The 19599-nt window shown below is 44.0% G+C and overlaps 1 protein-coding gene across 12 annotated transcripts in view; it reads left to right on the top strand.

The window, feature by feature from the left end:
- SCN8A (sodium voltage-gated channel alpha subunit 8) overlaps window positions 1–19145 on the top strand; it is a 178659-nt gene extending 159514 nt beyond the window's left edge. For all 12 annotated transcript variants that reach the window (XM_087442386.1, XM_087442380.1, XM_087442384.1 and 9 more), the window contains 6 exons: window positions 5513–5797; window positions 7583–7636; window positions 8133–8270; window positions 9253–9357; window positions 11815–12085; window positions 15069–19145. In XM_087442386.1, the coding sequence (XP_087298512.1) occupies window positions 5513–5797; window positions 7583–7636; window positions 8133–8270; window positions 9253–9357; window positions 11815–12085; window positions 15069–16216 (2001 nt within the window). In that variant the 3' untranslated portion in view covers window positions 16217–19145. The remainder of the gene's footprint in view (window positions 1–5512; window positions 5798–7582; window positions 7637–8132; window positions 8271–9252; window positions 9358–11814; window positions 12086–15068) is intronic.
- The last annotated feature ends 454 nt before the right edge of the window (window positions 19146–19599 follow it).

Below are 19599 nucleotides of genomic sequence, written 5' to 3'. Positions count from 1 at the left end.
CTTGGGGCGGCTTTCTGGGCTGTTGATTTAACAGGGAGAATCACCAGGTGCAAAGAAGGGGAATTCTACCCCACAGACCCACTGAAAAGCAGACGCCGCAGGCAGGGAGAGTGCTGCGTAGGGGCATCAGCCAGGATGGGACTGTGGCCTTGGAGTCACTGAGAAAGTGGCTGAGAAGGGGCTTGAAGACATTGATGGCGGGCCTGGAACGGGGACGGAGCAGATTTTGGCATGGCCCTGGGAAAAGAAATGCTTTTCTTTCTATTCTGATTCCTCTTATTGCACCTTGTTGTTCTCAGCCCAGTCCCATAAGGACTGGCAGCCTCTGTCTGATAGCAAAGCTTTCCTCCTCACCCCCACCCCTCTGCCCACGCTGTATGGTCCCCTGTCCTAACACTGTCAAAATAACCACCAGGTGCGATGCTAGATGACTATCAGCTAGTTCTCCTGAAATTTCTCAACACCTGCTATTCCTGCTTTGGTGATACTCCACTTAACCCAAAGGTGCAGCGTGCTGTCACCTGCTAACTTAGAAATAAGGCTCCCTCTGTTGGTGCCTTTTTGCTGTCTCTCTTGGTTTAAATAATTGTGCATGTGTGCACACGTGCACACAGACACACTAAAAAGTCAATTTCCTAAAATCAAGTGGACAACTGGCTTTTGATGGTAATAGTTGTCCTGTGGTAATCAGAGAGGTCTGTTATACTTAACGAGACCAAGAAAACTCATTTCAATTCAGATGTTGAATATATGCAGGAGAGCAAACCAGAGGCTATGTTTTTAAATGTGCAGATACCGGAATAGAGGAATAAAAATGAAACTGTTGCAGTAGTCCACATGAAGCGAGACGAACTGGAGAAACTAGATACCAGGACAGTGCTGCTTCCTTCACCCCCATCTGTGATCCCTGCCACGAGTCCATGAAGCCACCCACAGTTATACAGGAAGATGATAACTTCATTGGGACTTGCGAATTTTATTTTGGTTTATTCAGACAAATGCTTTTTGCAACAAATTTGTGTTTCTTCTGTATCACAGTCACAGTTTGGTTTACTAAATATAAACTTTCTGCAACCCACCTGAAACCATCTGCTGAGGTCAGTTCCACAGCAGCATAAACTTATTTTAATTTAAAAAACAACAAACCTGGGGATTCTAAGTCTTGCTCCCACAGATAAGAGAGAATTCAGAATGTGTGCAGTAAGGCCATTGTTAGACTCAAGCTAAATTTAGGGAGAGAGTATATTGCAGACGACTCAGTGTTGTAGGTGGCCATGGTGCCATTGAAAATGGGATTAAAATGCCCTTCTCTCTTCCCCCATCTTCTCACTTTTTTTAGAAGAGATTAGTTGAATTTTTTAAATAAATCATACTAGTTTTGTTATAGAGTTGATAATCATTTTAGTGACTGAAAAACTGAGGACTAGAGGAAGTCCATTGAAGACAATACTTGCAACATTGTACCCGAGCTCAGTAGCCTTGACCCTCCACATCCCTGAACAGTCATCCTGGATCTCTTAAAACCAGATTGGTAAAACCTGAAGAAAGCCCAAGAAAAAGTGCCCAGCTGACACTTGGTACAGACTCTCTCCATCTGGATGCTCATTCCTGCCGTCCCACCCCTGGGGCAGAAGTAGCTCTTGGTGACTGGCTGGTGCCAGTTGGCTCACAAGGAAATTATGTAAATAATCTGGACACGGGCCCTTTTGGTGGCCACAGCTCTTCCCTTTAGCTCCTCCTCCTTTCCTCGCCTTTCAGTGTCCACTCCCCAAAAACTTGTACTCGTCAACTTGCAAGTAGTTTAAGAGCCCAGAGGTCCAGAATGGGTGATCAGAACAGTACAAAGTTTTATTGGAGACACATTAGAAAGTGAAACCTCTACATCAAGGTTTTTTCAAATGAGATAATATGGGCAAGAACAAGTCTGAACCCAAAGCTGGGATTTCAAACAATAAACATTCGGTAAGGGAAACTTCGGTTTAGGAGTGTCAGCTCATTTGGTTACTCCTGTCAGCCAACAGCGCTGACCAGGACGGCGTGGGCTGGTGGAGAGAGAGCTTAGGGTCCGTTCCTGTCCTGGTTTCCGAGCCTTTCTGTGGAAGAATAACTGCAAGGAGAAAAGAGTGCATTTGCCTCAGCTTATAGTAAGTTCCCCAGTCGTAAACAGAATCAGGTGCATACATTTTATTTGTGTTATTTTTCTGTGGGGTCATGTGTTTTTATTCTTGTGTATGCCAACACTTGAGAGATTACCCTTAGAATATTTTAAATACGAAATTTTCACACATTGAATATGAATACCGTCAATGCAGATAAGCCCAACTGTCACTGTGCTACTCCAGTTACAGCCTCAGACCTTGGCTTGAGAGGGGACATATGGCCCTGGCCTGTCCTGGAACACGGACTTCAGTCTCCTCTCTTCCTCAAACCAAAGACCAGAAAATTGAAACACTCATGCTATTGGCAAAGGAATACTTATTGTAGTTCTTTGCTTTTCTCTCCTCCATAGTAATCTTCATTTAAAGATTTTGCTGTGCTGTTAAATTTTTGAGGGTATATAAGAGTAATGCTATGAAACATGCATGCATTTTTGTTGATCGTCAGTACATAGTTGTCCATTAAAGCCATGTTCCCTCTGCCAGATATTTAAAGCTATTTGACAGATTCTGTAGTGTTTAATGAGCAACAATAATGTTCTAGGCATTATAGAGAAGATACAAGTGCTGTAAGAATTAGTATCCATTGGAATTTTCTCATCAGTTAAATGAGATTTGTATCAATCACTAAGTATAAACTTCCGTTGGAAAAAGTAACTTTTTATAGATTGCTAGACCTATCTTTGAGTCACATTTCTACACCTGGTGTTTAACAATAATGAATTTCATCATAATTAAAGGCAATGTAGAGTAACGAGGGTTACTAGAGAGCAGGAGAGGAGATCCAATTTATTAAGTGGCTATCCATGGAAACTCAAATCATCATTTATAATATAGCTATAGTATGAGAGTTCAAAATAAGAAAGCATGGTTTCTTACCCTTTAGTTGCCGAGAATATCAGCATAATGACAGTTATATGTGGAGCACAGTTAAATAATTAATGTTTAACATTGCAGCTTATCAGCTAATGTTCACAGCAAGAAAGAATTATTAGTAAATTTCATCAACTGTTTACTGTTTTATTCATAAAACTAGGGTAAGAAGTTTTTCTTTGGTTATGATTAATAAATGAAAGTACACTTACCTCTTATAAGTGCATTGGATTTTATAGGATTTTTATGTCATACGTATCAGAGAACAAGGCTCAGTAAATACTTGTGTGTATTGATTCCTTTGATCAGATCTGTGAGTACAAAAGTGTGAAGAGATCACTTGGTCAGCTAGCTAATTATTCTTCCCTGCTGTAAATATTAGCCCATATCTAGCTGTAACACAGAGACACGATGTAGGACAGGTTTGACTGGCTTAGGATCCTCGGAAGAGCTCCTAGAGGAGGTAGATTCTGAACTGAGATAAAAAGCAACATTTCTGGATTTCAGATCTTCTTGCAGACTTGTGATATCTAACAGAAGGTTGTGACCTCTCGCCTAAGCTCTGCTACAAAATGTCACAGAAACTTGAGCTTTGGAATCTTTACATAATCTACTCCCATCGTTTGAAAATGATTATTCCATTTGTGGATCATCCTCCTTTTACCTATTCTTTTGCACATTTCATTGCTTTCTGGTGCTCCCACCAAAGGGTGAGCAACTGCAGAAGAGGTAAAATTCAAATCTGATCACCTGACAAATTTGGTAACATAAAGAAACAAATATGAATATCATTATCCAGAATAACATTGGGGAGTTTTCAGATTTCAGATATTCTGACTGTCCTTGCTGAAAGTAATGAACAATCAAAGAATAATCATTTTATACTAATGACAGTGCTATTTGATGAAGAGATTTCTTGGTCTAAGAATTAAGAAATAACTGCCTCTCAGGCTAAAGGCCTTCATATGTGAATTGGAGAAACACAAAACCAATATTTCAATCTAAGGAAGAGTGACTCCTTAGCAGAATATCATTGCCTTTTTTACAGGACAGAACAGGCAGCTCTTCCTAGCCACGTGTTCTGATGAGTGACATTGCAATCTAAGGCAAAAACAGAAGACGAAACCTGAACCCAGGTTGTTGCCCCCTGGCGTTCCCTCGATGGCACAGCCCCTTCGGCCCTTTCCATGCTGTGCTAGTTGGCAGCCTGTCCTGTCTTCCCTGCAGTGGAAAACTGGCGCAGGGACATGGTGATACTTGTCACCTCATTCTAACAGAACATTAGAAGATTTCATTTATATCTTGTGTCTTTATTTCGATTCCGTTAATCCTCCTAAGATACTAGGAAAAGGAAGAAACATTCTTCCCATTTTAGGGTAACCTTTCTGGGCCGTAGCAGTCTTGCTTGAGACAACAGCAAGTGAGACTCAGGGCCGAGATGAACACCAACCTGTTTTCTGGCCCACCACCTGAAATGCTACTTTTGTGAGCACTTTGAACTCCTCTAGTGAAACTGCTGCCCCAGTGGAAGTGTTGTCTAGTCCTCTCACCTCGAGTGTGAAGCAAAATCAAAGCTACAGACAACCCAGAAACTTTGATTCCTGAGGGGGTTTTTTTGCTTTGCTTTTTTTTATTCCTCAATTTACCATAGTCAGTGATTTTAACAATTTGCCAATTTTTCGGTTTCAAGAGCAGTGATCTAACCCAAAACTCTACAAAAAACTTGTCATTCCTATTCCTAATACATCGTGAAGAGTTGAGTCAAGCCCTGAATTGAGCAGAGATATCAGCATTAGCCAAGCAGGGGGCGACTCGTAGATTTAGAAGCCTACAAAGTCAGAAAAAAAAGGCTGAAGAATGTGAAAAACACCTCTGTTCAGATTTTATTTTATACTGTTTGGTAGAGGGAATATAGCTTTTTTTTTTTCTTGAGCCTGCAAAATACGCATGCTCAGCTATTGCCTGAAACAAGATAACTGGCCTTGCATAGTTGTAAAAGACTTTATGTATCGTTGACTGATTCACTGCTAACCCCACAGGGTGGTTCTCTGTGATTTTGAGCAATCATACCTTGTTTTGCAGAGGGGGAATGTCTGTTGAAAGGTAACTGGTGAGCTTGAAATGGCTCAGGTTTTCCCACAGGGGCATATGTTATGAGTTGGCGAGGAGGGAGACTGGACTAAGAAATAATTTTTTTGGTCCAGGTTGCTGCCTAGGAGAGAAGACCTAGATCAACTGGAGCAGGGGGATTTGTGTTAGGTGAAATAAATACATAATTTATTAGAATTCCTCAAAAATATTTCATAGATTTAGAAAATGTTGGTCCTACTTGTGGATCTGTCCAGTTACCCTAATTCCAAAGGGACCATAATGTTTCCATAGTCGGAACAAGCCACACAATGTCATTCCCCTCCTGGAAATCAAAAGAGTGTGCTTGCCCTCACCTCTTGCCAACACTCAGCAACCTCCCCCTTCCAATGCAGGTGGTGGTGAATGCCTTGGTGGGCGCCATCCCCTCCATCATGAATGTGCTGCTGGTGTGTCTCATCTTCTGGCTGATTTTCAGCATCATGGGAGTGAACCTGTTTGCGGGAAAGTACCACTACTGCTTTAATGAGTCCTCTGAAATCCGATTTGAAATTGAAGATGTCAACAATAAAACTGAGTGTGAAAAGCTCATGGAGGGGAACAATACAGATATCAGATGGAAGAATGTGAAGATCAACTTTGACAACGTAGGGGCAGGCTATCTGGCGCTTCTTCAAGTGGTAAGCATTGTTATCTTTTCAGTCCTGTGAAATGCAGGCGGCTGGCAGAAATCTCATTTGGTTCCTTGTCAACCCTGCTTCCAGAATCAGGATTAGTCTTAATAGGTCACAGAGAACGACGTCATTTCCCACACCAGTTCTGGGGAGACAGACACCTTTCCCGACTACTCAGATTTCTCCAAGACCTGACTCAAAGGGCATCTCTCACCGTGCTCAGAAGCAGTGTTCCACTCAGCGACAAATAAAGTTCCTGCAGCATAATAGAGTCACAGAGAGGTCACCTCCTGTCTCCAGAACAGAGTATGTAGTTAAAGAGAAACAAAAATAAAGAAAATAAGTGCATAGACCACAAAGTGATGGCAGTTTTTGGAGCAGATCAATCCTACATGACAGCTACAGTAAAGTTAACTAAAGAAAGGAATATGGCAGTGCTATGGTGCTGCCTCTCATGTCAGCTCAACCCAAGAGAAAGGTCTCAGATTAATGCATCACAGTAAGAAAGGATTTATTTTAATTATGTAGCATTCCATCATGCCTAGTTTTCTCTTCCTCTCTCGCTGATTTTTTGGAGTGTTTGACAAAACTGTATGGTGCAACGAGAGTTCCTAGGCTTTGCAGTCAGACAGCTGTAGCTTGGAGCCACACGCATATTTATTGGATATGTAATCTTGGACAAATTGCTCAACCTCCCTGAGTCTGTTTCGTCATCTGTTAAATGTGGATAATAATATCTTGCATGGTTGTGAAGAGGATTCATGATAATTATTAAAATTTCTTAGTGCAATGCCTGGCACATAGCAGTGGTTAATTAATGGTATTTGCTATTATACATTTTTGTTACTATTACAACTGTGCCTACATCATGTAGTTGTTGGGAGTATTAAATGCAGGTGAAGCTCTCAGCTTGACCTTACAAGTAGTAAGTACTAATCGTTAGCTAGTAATAGGAGGCACATTAACGGAATAAGCAGTGGTTTATCCCACTCCAAGCCTCTTTTCTTGTTCTATCCCAGTTCAAGAAATTGGACCCCCAAATTGAATCTGAATTGGAGCATCTCCAGGAGACCAGTGCACATCAACCAGCCAGTCAAACATTGTATTCAGAGTCCCCACCACATGCAGGGCACTGGGCTGGCGATACTAGGGCCATCAGATGAGTAAAGAACTGCCCATGCCCTGAAAAATCTTAGAATCTGGTTGAGTAAATAGAACATAAACAAAGCATGGAGACTATTAAATCGGTTACCCACCTTTGTTTCCAAAATCAGGCTAGGGAAGGGGCTGCCTAGGTTGAAGCCAGTATTGCCACTACCATGGCTAAACGTCTATGTTAATAGGGAAAAGTTCTGACCGCATTTTTTTTTAACGCACCTATGAATTTTTCAGACTCCCATTGCCTGTTTAATACCTTTTTAAAAAATGACTTCTCAATGGAGCATTAAGTTCTAAGTACCCTCACTAGATTCCAGCCACTCATTCATAAATATGGGTTTGCCCTAGCTTAAGCAACCTTCCCAGGCCCATTTAAAGACCTTTTGTAAAAGTATTGATCCAATTACCATTGTCAACGTATTTCTCTGCCAAACTTTGATGTTATTTTCAGGGACTTAGACAAAGCTCCCTTGGGACCCATGTTAACAAACAGAAATTCCACGTCCACGTGAGGCTGCGCCCAAACTCCCTGTCTTGTGTTCTCGCTGAACCTTAGCCTGGCTTTGGGACCCCTGCCTAGACTCCCACCCACCCCCTAAGAGGCACAGTCTAATGACAGACTCTGTTTGTCAGGCAACCTTCAAAGGCTGGATGGACATCATGTACGCAGCTGTCGACTCCCGAAAGGTAAGGATGTACCTGTGACACCACAACCTTCCAAGGTGGCTAGAGAGCAAGCAGCGTGGCGGACCTCGTCAAGAGAGGGTTAGAGCATGTGTTGCTTGTTTTGTTGATGATAGGTCACTTTCCTCGTCTCAGTTAAGTCATCACTCGCTCATACTGGCTCCAGGTGATTAGGCTGTTGATTTCAGCCGGGCCCCAGTGGAGCCGTCTGCTCCGTGCTGCTTTGAAATAAGTGTGGCTCCTAGCCGACAGCCCTCCCCTTCCCTCACCTCATGATTTGCATTTTCTCCACATATGTCATGGCAAGAATAGTGCCTTCTCATGGCAGGACATGCCAATGTGGGGAAGGAGACAAGCAGAAAGAATCTAGGGCTCCCCCACCCCAGCATGTTCAGCAGCTCGAGTGGTCAGTTACGGCTGATGGCCTTGGCATGTCAGAATCACCCCCTGATCCCCAGGCTAGGAGCTGACTCTCCCTTTTTCTCCTGTCCTTTCACAGCCTGATGAGCAGCCTAAGTATGAGGACAACATCTACATGTACATCTACTTTGTCATCTTCATCATCTTCGGCTCGTTCTTTACCCTGAACCTGTTCATTGGTGTCATCATTGATAACTTCAATCAACAAAAGAAAAAGATAGGTCTCCTCTCCTCCTTGCCGGTGGCCAGAGATCAACCAAATGAGAGGCACTTCCGTCCCTCCCTCTAGAGAGAACGCCTCTCTGAAATCCATATTATCACCTCACTCGGGCACTGGCCCCACTGTACATTAGCCCCAACCAACTCTTTCTTTTAGGGGCTGGATTTCGCAGCACGTGGTTTACCACATTTACAGGCAATCTTACTGAGGCCTTTTACTGGTTTTGGCCTTCCACTAGAAGGAGGTACTGTCAGAGAGGGTTTAGTGACAGGCGTGAAAAGGAAAGAAGCAGATGACTAGCTGTAGAGAGAAGCAGAAATTGTCGAGACTTGTAATTATCCATGTTAATCCCTGGGCACCACTAGCAAATTGAAATTCGAGAGACCATCCTTGAAAAGTTCACTTCCTTACTTGTCCCAGATGGTTAATAATTTTTCCAAAGCAAATTGAAAAGATTATTCTTGTCATACAGTTTATAAATCAAGTCTGTCCCAATAAACTCCAAGGAAATCCTCAAATTTTCTTATACCAGGATTTTCAGGTTTTTAATATTATTGTAAATAAATGGACCATCAGCCAGGAGTTGAAAATCCTTTTATTTTAAAATGTTTTTTTTCTAGAATTTATCAGGAAAGCAGGCCAAAAAATATTTAGGAACCGGTGAGATGTGACTATCTTCAGAGTCATTGCTCTCAAATTTAACCCTTCCCTGAGGGTCTGTAATTGGATAGTCCATTTCCTTTCTTCCTAATGACTAGCAGATCTCAGAAATCCCAAGCTGAAAACAAAGGCAAGTATCTCTGAATTAGAATAGTTGTCCCAGGTCTACCTCACTCTGGGACAACCATTAGCTAAACTGACCTCTGGAAAGGAAAGGGCATAAGCCTCCCTCAGACCTCAGTGCTGAACCCTAGGTCCCAGACCTGCAGCATGTGAGAGCCAGTTGTAATTGCTCGTCCTCTTTTTTTCCTTCCTTTACTTTGGAGGTCAGGACATCTTCATGACCGAAGAACAGAAGAAGTACTACAATGCTATGAAAAAGCTGGGCTCAAAGAAACCGCAGAAGCCCATCCCCCGCCCCCTGGTGAGTGCACTATGCAGGCCGAGAGCAGAGGGAGACCCCATGTGGCAAAAGACGCTGGTAGGGCTCCTGCGAAGGAAGGATGAGGTAGGGGATGAACTGCCTGTGCCCTCGAATCCTCTCCTAGCCATCCTCCAGAAGACTCGAGGAAGGCCGCAGAAAAACGGGGAATAAGGTATGGGACGGCTTTTACATTTGTGCCTGACCTTCCTCTGAGCCTTCTGAGCCAGCTGCGGGCAGCTGCAGAGAATTGGCACGTTAACCACATTGCTCTGGCCCTGGTAGAGAGATGTTTCAAGAGACAACTGAAAACTAACAAAGGAAAATGAAAACGAAAGCTGATCTCTTTCCTCCCAGTGCAAGATAGGATTTGGTCATTATTTTCCCAGCTCTCTACCCAACAAGTAAGTCTTTGTAAGAATGTGCCTGGAAGCTAAAATAATGCTTCTGGCTATTTGTGGGAGCAGAAGAGGGTGAAACCAGGAGAGTCTGCTGTCCCGATTTGCTCTCTTGAACTGAGCCTTTTGTAAAGCAGATTTGGGGGCTGAGAGGCTGCTTCACGTCCCCGTGGTTGGTGGTTGTCCTTGCGCTTCAGAGAAGGAGATGCTCTGCTCCTGAAGCCACACACCCAGCGGGGTGGGACATGACCCCCAAAGCCAGGCTCGGAGTTTCTTCCCCTCTGACTTCCATTTCAAGTCACTTTTTATTAAAAAACAGCAGAACTGTTAAAATAGAACCTTACCTGGCAATGTAATTTGTAAAAATAAAAGTAGAGCTCCTTTGTTTGAAAAAAGAGTGGGAGTCCCAGAGCATTTCCCTCCTCAGCCCCACGCCTTGTTCCTGGCCTGCCCACCGCACCTGAGGGGAAGGAGACCCTGGGGCTTTCCAGAACAGTTTGAAAACCACTAAGGTAAAGAAGCCTGAAAATAAGGACCAGCTCATGTGCCTAGGTACTTAAAAAAAAATCAGGGAGATCTTAAAAAAGAGAATGTTTTTTATATTTCCTTGATGTTAGAGTTTCCTTTTTGTGATAGAAATGGGACTAAAAGAAGCGGAAGAAGATTAACATTTCTAAAGTTCTGTTCAGTACTTTGCACGTGGGAACCTGAAAGCATTTTCTTCCACGCTCAAATATAAAAGCTTAGTGCGGAGGAAACATTAATAAAGAGCGACTTACTATGGTGATCGTTTCGCAGTATATGCAAATATCGAATCATTGTCGTACACCTGAAACTAATATAATGTCGTGTCAATTATATCTCAATTTTTAAAAAGTAAGCAAACAGCTATTATAAAATGTGGAATGTTCTGAGAAAAAATTAACTGGAGGGCCATGATGGAGAAGGATGGAGGCTTGAGGTGGGGGATCTACTTCAACACAGTAGTCAGAGAAATCTTCACTAAGGAGGGTCTACTTGAGTGAATGAGAAGGAGGCAGAATGCTGGAGAAAGAGATCCCAGAAAAGCAAATGAGGCCTTACCAGCGGGAAACAGGAGTGTGGCCAGGTGTGATGAGCTAGAGGAGGTGGCATGAGATGAGCAGAATCAGACTGTGAACAACATTTTTAAGCCAGGTTAACAGTAGGAATTTTGTTGCAAGCCCAGCAAGAAACTATTGAAAGGTTTTAAGTAGGAGAATGATGCGATCTAGTTATGTTTTTAAATAATCACACTTGTCACTGTGTGGAAACTACACTGGATGAGGGCAAGAGAGGAAGCAGGGAGACCAATTAGGAGACTCTTCTAGAAATCCAGATGAAAGATGATGGTGGCTTAGGCTAGAGTAGGGCCAACAGAAATGGAATGAAGTAGATGAATTCAAGTTAAATTTTTGGAGGAAGAATCAACAGGACCCACAATGGATTGGATGGAGGCTGAGAGAGAGGAAAGAGACAAGGATGACCCTCAGATTTCTGGCTTGGAAACTGGATGAATAATTAGATGAGACAGGAACAAGATGGGTGAGGGGCAGGGGAAAGGACTTAGTTCTGCTTTGGACTTGTTAACCTTGAGGTGTTTATGAGTCATCAAGGAGAGATGTCATGCAAGCAACACAGGAGTTCAGAGGAAACATACGGGCTGGAGAAGAAAAAACTTGAGAAACGTAAGTACATAGATAATATGTAGGCAGTAGGAATAGATGAGCTCTCCTAGGGAGAAAGAAGGGATTAAGTAAGAGAAGAAATGGCCAGCAAATGAGACTAAAAAGGAGCAGCTGGAGAGGTAGGAAGACATCCAGGAGTGTGTGATGTCATAGAAGCAAAAGAGAAGAGGCACAGTTTTAGAAAACTCTTGATGTTGGTCTCTATCCATGCTCGTGATACCCTGATAGGCAGCAGGATAGAGCCGGCCAGTATTACAGAAGAGACAGCAGAGCGTGCTTTGATTAACAGGATGGCAACTTCCACAGCCTGCTTGGAAAGGCTTTCATGAATCCCTTTGTATCTTTCCTCCCCCCAGAACAAAATCCAAGGTATCATCTTCGATTTTGTCACTCAACAAGCCTTTGACATTGTTATCATGATGCTTATCTGCCTTAATATGGTGACAATGATGGTGGAGACAGATACTCAGAGCAAGCAGATGGAGAACATTCTCTACTGGATTAACCTGGTCTTCGTCATCTTCTTCACCTGTGAGTGTGTGCTCAAAATGTTCGCCCTGAGGCACTACTACTTCACCATCGGCTGGAACATCTTCGACTTCGTGGTAGTCATCCTCTCCATTGTGGGTGAGTGGGGCAGGCGGGGACGGGAGAAAGGGACCTGACTGGCCTTGAGGATGAGATTCCCGGGAGTGCGACGAATTACACAGGTCTGAAGTGCAGGCAGGTTACTCTCATAGCTGAGGGTCACATGTGTCCCCAGGTCATCCCATGGGCCTGCCCAGCGGGTTACGGGGTCAGCGGGTTTCTATTGAGTGTTCATAGTAGTCTAGGATTGTAAAGTCTGTGGTTGAGGCGGCGGGGGAGGGATTAGATTTGGTCTTTGCTTTCAAAGAGTTTAAATTCTAACAGAGGGCCAGCCCCGTGGCTTAGCGGTTAAGTGCGCGCGCTCCACTGCTGGCGGCCCGGGTTCGGATCCCGGGCGCACACCGACTCACCGTTTCTCCGGCCATGCTGAGGCCACGTCCCACATACAGCAACTAGAAGGATGTGCAGCTATGATGTACAAGTATCTACTGGGGCTTTGGGGGAAAAAAATAAATAAATAAAATTTAAAAAAATTAAATTCTAACAGAGAAGGCCAAAAAAACGTATGAAAAATATGGCTACAATAGCAGTACAAAATGGAAAAAGGAATGGTAAGAGATCGTGAAGTTGGATATTAATGAAATGGTCTAGGAAGATTCTGGCGGTGATGGTAAGTGGTAGTGCTGCTGATGGTGGCAGTGCGCATTTACTGTGTGCCAGGGACGGTTTGAGAGTTCCTTCCCTTGCGTTATCTCACTTGATCCTTATGACAGCCCAGGAGGCAGGCTATTGTATTATCTTCACCGTAAAGATGTCCAAAGTCACTCAACGAGAAGGTGGCAGAGGCAGAACTCAAGTTGGTTTTAACAGTGACTGTGTGGCATTGTGCTTCAACCTAAACGCCTAGAAGGGCTGATGTCCTATTGACTGCCCTCCCGGAACTTTTCCTTGCCTTCCTAAAAGGCATGTCTAGTGGTGAAACACTGCATTGGTTCCGGGTAGGTTTGACTGACATGCCAGCAGAGGTAGAGTGCCCGAGACCCATGGGAACCAGTCCTAGAGTCCAGTGGCCAAGCTGGTTTAGCGAAGTGGTGACTCTGGGCACCAGGAGGCAGCTGGCCCTCCCTTTGGCCTGTGTCACTTTCTAGTTCTAGTTCTAGGATCAGACTGTGAACAGCATTTTTAAGCCAGGTTAACAATAGGAATTTTGCTGCAAGCCCAGTGAGAAACTTTGAAAGGTGTTCAGTAGGAAAAAGATGTGATCCATTTATGTTTTTCTGGAGCAGCATGTCCAAAAGTGTGTTGATATAGGAACACTAATCCCATACATTTCTCCTCAGGAAAAGAATCCCATAATGAAGTGACTTTGGGCAACACTGTACATTGAATTCGCCTTTGGAGGGTCACAGGGCTGTAGAAGGCTCTTGGAAGTCCTGCAGTAAAGAATTCTGTTTAACACACCATCCACCTTCATTTGATCACTACACCCTTTTTTCAAGTAATAATAATGATATCTCATATTTTAATGAAACATATTATGTTCTGGTCACATGTGCTTTACATGTTTTAATTCATACAACCCTCACAACAGCTCCTGAGTTTAGGGAGGAACTGAGGCACAGAGCCATCACCAAGACAGGTGGCTGGTAAGCGAGCGAGCAGGGGTTCAGGCCCAGCCCCCTGGCCTCAGGTCCACACTCCGAACCTTCCACAAAACACACTTTAGACACTGCTGCCCTTGTCCACTGTTCTTGAACCTTTTCTGCCCATCCATCGAGTGGGATGGAAAACCCACAGGCCAGACCATGGCCACTCTTCTCACATGGTACTCAAAAATAAAGAGGAAGAATAGAGTTGCTTTTGGTGATTGGGATTTTTATTAAACTGATTTGGTCAGAAACAAAAGTATAGAAAATATCTCTTTAGGGCCGGCCCCGTGGCTTAGTGGTTGAGTGAGCGCGCTCCACTGCTGGCGGCCCGGGTTCGGATCCCGGGCGTGCACCGACGCGCTGCTTCTCCGGCCATGCTGAGGCCGCGTCCCACATGCAGCAACTAGAAGGATGTGCACCTATGACACACAGCTATCTACTGGGGCTTTGGGGGGAAAAAATAAATAAATAAAATCTTAAAAAAAAAAAAAGAAAATATCTCTTTAAATTAAGAGCAGCTGGGAGAAAACTAGCCCTGGGAGCTCCTGGAGGACCCCGTAAACGGTGTTCCAGCTGCCTGAATTGCTGTCTGCCTCTCTCTCCCCTGTTCTCTGGGGACAAATACATGTTCATCCTACAGAACCTTCCTCGGGCATCATCTCCTCTCTGAAGCCTTACTAGCCCACCATATATGGAATGCAAGTATTACATAAATTACCCGACTTCTTATGGTCACTGGGTATAACTTAATTGACAAGTAAAAAGAAGAGAGCTGAAAATCATCCTGGGTCCCGGCTGAAGTAGCGATTTTCTTGAAAGCTCAAATAACCTGTGAAATTCCAGCTCCACAAGAGACCCCAAGAGGTTACCTGGCTACTCTCTGAACTCACTGCATCTTGTCCCTTCCTGAAAGCTCATCTTTCTTGGCTTGAAACTTTCAAATAAGGGTATTCCGTAGCCTTCTGCAGTTCACTAACCCCATATTTATGAATCCTTATGGTTGAAAGATATTTCCTTTTTTAAATTAAATCCTTCATGTCGTTGAAGCTCATGCCATCTCCTCAGGGCCTCTGCAGCAAGAGAAGGGAGAGAAGATGTCATTGCCTTCCCTTCAGCTGTTGCTTCCCGACCCTTTCATCTCCTCTTCCTTCTGTGGGTGTTAGGTACATAGGTGTCTATTTTATTGTTTTCTCTGCTTTTCTATATGTTTGAAACATGTGATTTTCTTTTTTTACTATGAAAGTTCTGATTAAATAGTAAGGCACTCATTCTATAAAGTCCTTTGAACTTAAGGGTCCATAGCGCCAGATGAGATAAGTAAAGAGAAAGGGCATCTCCAATCTCAGTAACATTTCTTCTTCTATCCTTCTTAGGAATGTTCCTGGCTGATATAATTGAGAAATACTTTGTTTCCCCAACCCTATTCCGAGTCATCCGATTGGCCCGTATTGGGCGCATCTTGCGTCTGATCAAAGGCGCCAAAGGGATTCGTACCCTGCTCTTTGCCTTAATGATGTCCTTGCCTGCTCTGTTCAACATCGGCCTTCTGCTCTTCCTGGTCATGTTCATCTTCTCCATCTTTGGGATGTCCAATTTCGCATATGTGAAACACGAGGCTGGCATTGATGACATGTTCAACTTTGAGACATTTGGCAACAGCATGATCTGCCTTTTTCAGATCACAACCTCAGCTGGTTGGGATGGCCTGCTGCTGCCCATCCTCAACCGTCCCCCTGACTGCAGTCTGGATAAGGAACACCCAGGGAGTGGCTTTAAGGGAGACTGTGGGAACCCCTCAGTGGGCATCTTCTTCTTTGTAAGCTACATCATCATCTCCTTCCTAATTGTGGTGAACATGTACATTGCCATCATCTTGGAGAACTTCAGTGTAGCCACAGAGGAGAGTGCAGACCCTCTGAGTGAGGACGACTTTGAGACCTTCTATGAGATCTGGGAGAAGTTCGACCCCGATGCCACCCAGTTCATCGAGTACTGTAAGCTGGCAGACTTTGCAGATGCCCTGGAGCATCCTCTCCGAGTGCCCAAGCCCAACACCATTGAGCTCATTGCCATGGACCTGCCAATGGTCAGCGGGGATCGCATCCACTGCTTGGACATCCTTTTTGCCTTCACCAAGCGGGTCCTGGGAGACAGCGGGGAGTTGGACATCCTGCGGCAGCAGATGGAGGAGCGGTTCGTGGCATCCAATCCTTCCAAAGTGTCTTACGAGCCGATCACGACCACACTGCGGCGCAAGCAGGAAGAGGTGTCGGCAGTGGTCCTGCAGCGCGCCTACCGGGGACATTTAGCAAGGCGGGGCTTCATTTGCAAAAAGACAACTTCTAATAAGCTGGAGAATGGAGGTGCACACCGGGAGAAAAAAGAGAGCACCCCGTCTACAGCCTCCCTCCCGTCCTATGACAGTGTAACTAAACCTGAGAAAGAGAAACAGCAACGGGCAGAGGAAGGAAGAAGGGAAAGAGCCAAAAGACAAAAAGAGGTCAGAGAATCCAAGTGTTAGAGGAAAGCAAAAATTAAATATTGTACAGATTTAAAACTTGCAAGTGAAAGATTGTTTACAAACTTTCTGAATATTATCAATGCAGAACAGCTGTGGAGACACTTTATCCCGAAGATCTAGACCAAACGTAGTCTGCTTACCATGTCACACGGTTGCATCTTGAGCAGTGACCTGCCAAGGGCAAAGGACCCTGCTCCCCAGACTCACAGATTTTCTAATGCTTGGGCAGGTGGTTACTGCATGTTCCACATCAGTCAATGCAACTTAGGACAAAACTAACAGGATACAAAAAACAGAGGAGAGGCTGCCGGGACCAGCATATTTCCGTTGCAGCCAAATGGATTTTATTTTTTCATTTTGTTGATTCTCAGAAGCAGAAAGCATCACTTTAAAAGTTTGTTTGTTCATGCAAACTATATTTGCATTCTTACATTAGTTAAGCTAAGCAGCAAAAAGAAAAAACACACACATTCGCATTTAGCCCATGTCATTTAATTGTCAGTTTCTTTGACATAAGCCACATCTTCTCCACATGGGCTTCACGTGGTTTGGAGATGGGTGGGGGAAAACAATCAGGTTTCTTCAGGCTGAGGAGGACTTGCTCAGGCCGATTCCAAACATTGTGCTCGTTCAATGCGTAGAAATGATTTGCATGATGGCATGCCGTGATCAGAAGTCATGCATGAGAACCATACACCACAGGACACTACTAATCCTATCCCCTGCACTGGGTCAGCCTTTGGACAGGACCCAGCCCTGCACCGTTCACTGTATTTGGAGGAAAAATGGTAAGAATTCCATACCCGCTGCAATTCTTTATGAATTCTTAGAAGTCTTTCATACACCTTCTGGGTAGGGAAACATAACCAACCAATTGACCACTACCACCACCAACAAAAAACAAACCCAGTCCAACAAGCAGATGGATCCGTTGCGTGTATGTGTTTAACAGACATCTCTAACATACAGCCATTGTTGCACATTTTGAAAGATGAACTATTTAATGCTGCTCTGTGTCCCGCACATGGGGAAACTTTGATCTCGAATGGCTTGTATTAATAATGTCACTGTAAAACCAAATCCTAGGGCTAAAAACAAAAATCAAAAAAAAAAGTTCATTTGTATCTTGCAATATTTATGATGATTGTTTAGCCTTCATACTGGAGAACTGACACTTATTTGGGGTAGAGATAAAAGTGCTATTCAGCGTAGCATGTTATCTCTGGGGGTAATTTGGGGAACTTAAAACAACCTTTCGTTGGGGGTTAAGGGGTGCTCACTTCATTAGTACCATGTCCTTCTGCATTGTGGCTTTCTCGGGGCTTGGGTCCATATGGAGAGAGGTTCAGGTATGCTGACGGGCCTCTCTCTTCTACAGAGAGGTCGTCGCAAGCTCACACACTGCATGATTCCTCTTGCCTCCATCACATTTTTCCACCAAGCAGGGCTTCCCTTACCCGCAGAGGTGGGTGGGGGCAGCAGCCTTGGGGCTATGGCTGTGGTTTCTTTCATTTATTATTAGAATAAACAGTCGCTGGTGGGACCTGAGGTAGAGACGGAGCCGCCTCTGAACCAAGCCCACTTGGTTTCTTTATTGCACTGGTTTTCATGAGAAAGTGATTTAATACTAATTCTTAAGATGTTCCAGCTTCCCCCAGTGCGTTCCCTTTCGGCCACTTTTGCTTTGTGCTTAGCGACCTGCCCATTGTCATTGGAGGGTGGCTTTGGGGGGAGCGTCATATCTTCCATCCCATCTCCTGCTTTAGGGAAGACAGTTCCTAGTCCAGGAGCTTCTCATCTGATGACTAGATTTCAAAGCCAAGATGCTGCAGTTGAATGTGTCAGGAAGTCTATACAAAGAACAAGGAGAGACTTTAGCATGCAAACCAAGTCAAAATAAATTCTTCCTGAACCATACAGTAGAGGGGGGAAAATACCACCCATAATCAGACACACTGATCTGCCTTGCGGTAGAAGCACCTTGGATGTGATGGCACAGTCCACCTGACTAGTTTTGTATAGAACAAACCACAGCAAGTCAGTAAGCAGAGCCTTCTATCTTGTTGGACCATTAGAAACTCGGTCCAGCTCTCATAAGCCTGCTTCTGCAGCATAACCCGTAGAACTTTCTGTACTACACCCGATACCAGGCTGGGAAGGCATTCCTTTCAGTGACCCTGCTAACTGCTAGGATGGATGTATAGTAACATGTACAGGCTACATCGTCAACAGCACAAAACAGAAGCTGACATGTGTGGTTATTTTTAAGAGAATTATAAATACTGTAATATATCATTTTATTTTATTGGCATGCCTTTTTGTAAATACAAATTATTATTAAATAGGAAATGGCTTCTGGCTTATGCCATTGTCATGTTTATTTTTATTTTTTATACTTTTCTTTCTTCTTAGAATTTAGATGCTGTCAGCCAATGTACATCCCCAAACCAGACAGACAGACAAAAAATTTTTTATTGCTAATGGTCTTTTCCAAAACAACAACAAAATATATATTTTTGTTCCAATGTGCAATAAATTCTAACCACTTCTATGCAAGATTTGGCTAAACTTCATAATTGTTCTTAGTTCTTGAGATGGGCAACAAGCGATAAGATCCCGCTCGGTACTCCAGGCGTTCATGCTAGTGATGCCAAGAAGCTACTAGAGCATATTAATGAGACTTTTCTGAGATCTGACCTTTTTCCTACCCCAGACCCTGATCCCAGCCCAGCAAGCTGTCTCCTCAGTAACGCACACATGGGCCTTGGTATCTGACACCCATCAGCCAGCTTCCTAGGCAAGAAGCCACCTCCACTCTATCTGAAGTTGCACTTTTTTCTTTTAAACTTTTCCCACCTTCTTTTCCCTTGCCCACCGTCCCTCCCCCACTCACTGGCTCACTCGCTCACTCACCGCCTGCTCCACACTTCTTTGGTAGTAAGTGACACCATCACCAGCAGTTTACACCCGCAGTTAACAGGCGCTGAACCGAAAGCGTCAGCGATGACGTGTCTGTACGTCTTCACTGAGTGGGTATGTGGCGACGCTTTGCCAAATATTAACAAAGCCAATCCCAAAGCAGCAGCAGCCACAGTGTCACTGCACATAGATATATAGAGATATATAATATAAATATTTATTTTTTGTAGCCAGGTCCTTGGTGCGGTATTTATACTCCACAATCCACCTTTAAAAAAGGACAAAAAGCAAAAAGACGTGTGTGATGCTGTTCATTTAACAGGCAGAGCCAAAGCCACTGAGCAGCAGCTGACACGGCTGCTGGTTTGTGTGTGAACACTTTCCCTCCTCTTTCCTTAACCTCCTGTTGCTTAGGATGAGCCGACTCCGTGATTTACAGCAGAGGGCCAGAGCAGGAACAGCTT

Source organism: Ceratotherium simum, chromosome 17, assembly GCF_057802395.1.
Source record: "Ceratotherium simum simum isolate JZ-2026a chromosome 17, ASM5780239v1, whole genome shotgun sequence".
Lineage (NCBI taxonomy): Eukaryota > Metazoa > Chordata > Mammalia > Perissodactyla > Rhinocerotidae > Ceratotherium > Ceratotherium simum.
The sequence above is the reverse complement of the archived record's forward strand: the minus strand, read 5'-3'. Positions and strand labels throughout refer to the sequence as shown.